The sequence below is a fragment of the Corylus avellana genome, chromosome 3 (genome assembly GCF_965113065.1).
Source record: "Corylus avellana chromosome 3, dhCorAvel1.hap1.2, whole genome shotgun sequence".
Lineage (NCBI taxonomy): Eukaryota > Viridiplantae > Streptophyta > Magnoliopsida > Fagales > Betulaceae > Corylus > Corylus avellana.
The window spans coordinates 8,856,737-8,862,736 of NC_142492.1; the positions used below are offsets into that span (position 1 = coordinate 8,856,737).

General features: G+C 35.1%; 1 protein-coding gene across 1 annotated transcript; it reads right to left on the reverse strand.

Moving 5' to 3' along the window:
- Window positions 1-4,106: 4,106 nt before the first annotated feature.
- Window positions 4,107-5,759, reverse strand: LOC132175115 (zinc finger A20 and AN1 domain-containing stress-associated protein 1). Its single transcript, XM_059586947.2, has 2 exons — window positions 5,581-5,759; window positions 4,107-4,887 (listed from the first exon to the last, which is right to left on the reverse strand). Exon 2 carries the CDS (start codon window positions 4,869-4,871, stop codon window positions 4,341-4,343), a length of 531 nt encoding a protein of 176 aa, XP_059442930.2. The 5' UTR covers window positions 4,872-4,887; window positions 5,581-5,759; the 3' UTR covers window positions 4,107-4,340.
- Between the last annotated feature and the right edge of the window lie 241 nt (window positions 5,760-6,000).

Genomic DNA, 6,000 nt, shown 5'->3' on the forward strand with positions numbered 1-6,000 from the left:
GAGGTCGGTTGCATCAAATTGAGAAGGTGTTTATTAAACATCCTCCTGCCCCCAAATACTATTCATCTCTTTTTAAAAAAAAAATCACGACAAAACAAAACTTTTCTACATTTTAATAGTACTTTTTCACTTTTCTATACTAATTATTACACTCATTTTTTCTCACCAAACAATAAACAGTATTTGAGAATGACATGTTGTTTAACAAACAACCCTTGAAAGTTCAGGGGGTGAGAGTTTTTAAAATTTGTGGAAGTCTTCTCAAAACACGTAGTAATTCAGGAGTCTTAAGTTAAGTTATCCATAGTTTGTAACGACCTCCTTTACTTAACACGAAGTAGAGTTCCTCTATTACAACTTTAACTCAGTTAATTTTAGTGCAATCTAAACAACCAAGACCCCTTGTTACTGCGACAAATGTGCCTACCATCGGCCAATGTTTTGGTCTACTACAAAAACCACATTTTCTCACTATCCTTTTCTTGGCGGGTGGGCCAAAAAATTATTGAGCCGAATTATTTATTTGATTCATTTTCAGTTTTTTATTTTTTTTATTTGACACCGTATCATCTGTACTTGTGAGCTTGTTGGGTCCTCCAACCCCTCTATGTGTCTCTTGCTTTTTATTTAATGAAATTTAATCTTAACATGAACAACATTTGCAAGGGTCCAAAGCTTTGTCGATTCATTCTAGCACAATTTAGTTTTCTTTCAATTGTAATCCTATACCAACTCAAAAAAAAGAAACTAGTTGGGTTAATTGCATCAGGAGATGGAGATATTAAAACTAATTAGCTCAACTTCAAATTAAGTCAATTTAATAATTATGAGTTGATGGAAAGCTCTAATCATCCAGAAGCCTAATTGGAGGTGCTTCTACCCCCATACACAAATACAGCATGGGCACTTCAGTGGTGCAGACTCCACTCTTCCACAACAGACCCACGCACAAAGCTTGTGCAATAAACAACAAAGATAATCCAATCAATCCATCCAAACAGGACTTAAAGTTTTCTTCCAAACTATTTTGGATGAATTTTTTTAAAATTTAGCCTATAAAATTATCACGAAATGACTATGTAAAAATAATCATAAGCATGATATGAAGGCTTGAAAGATCTCATAGTGTTTGAAAGAAAATTCTCTGACTTAATAATAATTCAATTGAGTTTATGTGTTTTACATTACAAACTAATATATATATATATATATATATATATATATATATATATATATATATATATATATATATAAGAGAAATACTTGTGGAGAAAGTAAACTTAATCCTAGTAACAATAGTAACCCTAATTATAATAAGAAGGGAAATATTTGTAGAGAAAGAAAACATAATCATAATAGCAATAGTAAACCTAATTCTAATAAGGAAATGAAATAATTAAAGTAAATATAATCCTAGTAAGAAAATGAAATAAAGTTCTAGTCAAATAAAATCTTCTATAAATAAAATCCTAATAAAATAAAATAAAATCATAATATAAAATTGACAATTAGCAGGAACCGTATAATCTTCATTTTATACTTCCATTGTTTGAGAATGAGTAAAATTCTAATCGAGCTGTGTTGGTCCAATATTAATTTTGACATTTTTCTTATTTTCATAAATATTGAAATGTCATTCTATATCACAAAGTGTGTTAATAGCGTTTGTTAATGCTATTAACAAACTTCGTGATGTACTCCTTTCACATCGGCCGAATTGGTGCCGGTTTGGTTAAAATGGCGGTGCTACCATTGGCCAAGCGGTACCGTTTGGATCGGGTGGGTTTCGGGTGCTTGGATTTAAAGTGGTGATGAGTTGAAATTTTGTAAAAAAATTGGTGTTAGTGGTGGGGTGGCAATGTTTTGGTGTTGAGATGGCACTATTGGTGTTACGGGCCTCCGTAATAAGGGATGAATAATCAACAAGAACGATAGATTTGTGGTAGGATAATTCGAAGAATCCTAGGCCTCCTAATTTTAGGGTAGTTCGAGAAACCCTAAACCTCCCAAAACAACTACTACAGTTGAATATTAAACTTCTCATATATTTTATTGATCACTCTTAGGTTTATATAGATTATTATATGGCAAAAATAGAAATACACGTAAATAGAAAATATAATTCTAATGGGAGATAAATCCTATATTTCCTACTAGAGATATTGCTTTATGAGCAAGTCTCATATTTTCCTAATAAGAATAATAATAATACATTATTACCTTATTTAATAATAATTCTAATATACTATTACCGAATCATAGATCCGTAACAATTGGCAATTAGCTAATCAAATTTGGAGTTCATGACATCAATTAACTCCCACTTTGCTTAGAAGTCTAACATTGTTAGCTTAATGTCAGCTCTCATAACAAATTACAATTTATAAAGAGATTTTAAAGGACCAAACTAACGTAGCGGAAGATTAACGTAACTAATCAGAACAACGTCTTCTGCAAGGAGAAGCGTCTTCGTCTTCTACTCAAAAAGATAAAAACAAGCCCGCATGCTAAAAGAAAGATAAAACTCTACATAGTATTTGAGAGAGAATTCTCTGATAATTCAATAAGTGAGTTTTACATAATAAACTAACCTATTTATAGAAGATAAATACTTGTAGAGAAAGTAAACATAATCCTAGTAGTAATAATAAACATAATCCTAGTAGCAATAGTAAACATAATCTTAATAAGGAAAGGAATATAATTAAAGCAAATCTAACCCTATTAAGAGAAGGAAAAAAAGTCCTAATAAAATTAAATAAAATCCTAATATAAAAATTAACAATCAATGAGAATCGTGACAATCTTTCCTTTTGTACTTTCATTATTTGAGAATGAGTAAAATTATGATCAAGTGGCACTGTTCCAATATTATTTTTAATATTTTATTTATTTTCATTTTTACCAAAAATAAAGATAAATATTGTCCTCCATCGCAAACCTCCAACACAAGGTTGCTTAATAATTCTTTATGCTAATCTTTATTCATGGACTCGTTAAATTGAGGTACAATTGACATATCTTGATGACTTCTACTTTAAAGCAAATTCAAAGAACAAGTCAACAAGAACTCGACTCGCCTATCACTTAGACATACTCGAACTCTCACCATAAGACATCTAAAGAAGATCCAACTAAAACACCACTCCAAGATACATGAAAGCTAGTCAGAGAATATTGAAATTCTAGCCCTAAGTAGGAGAGGATTGTAGCATACTACTAGCCTTTAATGATATATGAGGCTTTCCATATACATGAAAGCTAGTAAAAGAGCATTCACGGTTTCCCTCTCATTTTCCTTAAATTTAGGGAACAAAACTACTTTTTCTTCTTTATTCAAATACACTCCACAATAACTTCCCTTTATATTTTTCTATAACATTAAAATATTATTTTGTTTACATTCTTTTTGTTTTTATATTCATTTATTTTGTATAGGAAAGTGTGAGAAGAGAGAAAATGTTATTTTATGATTATAAGAAACTATGTAGATTGCTACAGTTGAATTCAATGTATTGGGTTTAACTGTAGTAATCTTAATGTATAAGGAAGATATAGAGAACCTACTCTAGATGAGTTTTTGTGATTTTTTTTTTAATTTTTCCTATGTGTAGAAAAAAGAAGCAGCTTTAAGATAGCTGCTGAGAATGCTCTAAGGCATTGAAGAATGACATACACATTGAAGTCTATATTTTCTCGTGAGTAATCTTACTCCGGAAAAGGAGATCTCACATGCAAACCATAATTTTAAAAAATACTTCAAAAAGAAAAAAAAAAAGAAAAGAAAAAAAACCTCTCTTTGGGTACAAATTACCATTTCAAAGTTGAATTACTCATATAACTTGATGATGTAACAGTCGATTTGCCACGCCAACCTAATTATTTATTAGTCTATCAAAAGGCATGAGAAGCAACTAGCACTTCCAAACACTTGTACAAAGTCAACACTTTGATCCGCCACATTATTCTAGCTGTATGACAGTCTACTTATTTCTATCAAAAGGGGCATGAGGAGCAAGCAACTCGCACTTCCAAACACCACGTAATGGACAAGATAATTGTTACTATTATGTATAGAGAGAATAAAAAGGCATAAAACAGAGGCAGAAAGAAAGTGTGGAAAAGATTCTTAGCCATTACCAAAAGAAGAAAGCCAAACAATGAAAAGCAAACTGCAACTAACAAATTCAGTGATTCACTTTTATTATGGAATCAACCACCCAACAAAACCCACTAGCAAAGCAATCCAACAGCACCAAAAGCAATCCACTTTTCCCCACCATCTCCTAAACAAATACTACCACAAACCCAACCCACAATGAAGAGGATCCAGATTAATTTCAGAACCTCTCCACCTTATCCGCCTTCACCAACGGATTAGCCTTGGCAATGGCGTCACGGCCGATGGCCTTGAAATTAAACGTACACTCGTGTTTTTCCGGGTACCGGTGAATCCCGCAGAATGTCCTCCCGCACTTGCAAATGAACCCGGTCAAGCCCACCTTCTTGTTACAGCTCTTGCACCGGTTCGCTGCCTTTGGTTGCTCCGGTTCTCGATCATCCCCAATATTTCCGAACCCAAACGACGCCGCTGTGGCTGACGACGAAGAAGGTCCGACTCCGGCGGCGAAGAACCCCGCCGGTTGATGATCATGGTCCTCTGGCTTTGTTGGTGTTGTGGGATTGGGGTTAAAAGACTTCTCCATTGCAACCTTCGCCGACGCCGCTTGCTCCTCCTCCATGCGACAGTCTCTGTAGCACTTAGAGCAGAAGTTCATCGTTGCTGCATTGCCGAAAAATCCACAGTTGTTGGCGCATAGCTTCGGCTCTGATGGCTGGTAGCTAGTTCCGTCGTTCTGCTCGGAACCCATCTTCTGAATTCAATTCCTTTGATTAAAAAAAAAAAATTTACACAACAAAGATTAGGAACTCAGGCGAAAAGGGCTTCAACAATTGGAAGTTTCTTGCAAGGAACTTGATTTTAACGGAAACTGTGAGAGGGAGTCAAAAGTTTGAAACGTTATGGTGTGTTCGATGACTTCTCATGGGTTTATTTATATACACGCACGCACGCCCGTTTGGTCCGACAATCCAAGAGGGAGTCAAGAAAAGGAACACAAATTCCGTTTTCGTGAAGGAAGAGGACACAAATTCCGTTTCCGTTTATATATATATATTTTTTTTGTTTCCTTTAACGACCAAGCTGTGGAGGGTAATTTCGGTATTTTAAAAAACCGACCCCCCATGAGCCGACTTTCCCGAGGAGCCTTCCAAAAGGCTGTAGAACGACAAGGCGCGTCGACGTATTGGTTTTGATCTGGACCGTCCGAATCATTATTCTACAATGATCGAACGGCTGAAATGAAAAACTGGTTTTGGCGTTCCCTGAGATTTCCGCCGTCGACGAAACGGAAACTCAGAAATGGAACCGAAATTTCAAACGTTTTCACTTTACACAATCAAACAATTGGATCTGTTTGTTAACAGAACACAACAAACAAAAATCGATCAAACTCAAAACTCACAAAAAAAAAAAAAAAAAAAACAAACAAACAAACAAAGTTTGTCGGATTTCCGTACCTTTTAATTCAATCCGACGATTGGAAATTCCTCTCCCCCTTCCTCCTCCCTCTCGCTGTGTCGTCGACTCTGTCTCTGAGAAACGAACGGAACCAGAAGCATATGATTAAGAAAAAGGAAAACAAGGAGCGTTGAGCTTAATTTTTTTAAGATTTAAGGAAAGGAAATGGGCGGAGGGCACCCACCCACAGGATTTATATTTCCACGGCACGCGCCGTTTTGGATGTCGGCAAATGCTAGCTGTCGGATTTGATGCTAGTGTGTTAATGAGGTCATCATTTCCTGAATCTACGGCCTGGCTTGGAGCAATGTCGTAGGTCCACAAGGTCATTTTGGGTAATTTGGGTTCGTTCCCAATGTATATTATAAAGTTGCTTTCACAAAAGCGAACCCCTCTCTCTCTTCCTTTCTTTCTCTTTG

Bases quoted from the DNA above. Each gene is read 5' to 3' on its own strand.
- LOC132175115 (XM_059586947.2), bottom strand. From the start codon at position 4,871: ATGGGTTCCGAGCAGAACGACGGAACTAGCTACCAGCCATCAGAGCCG.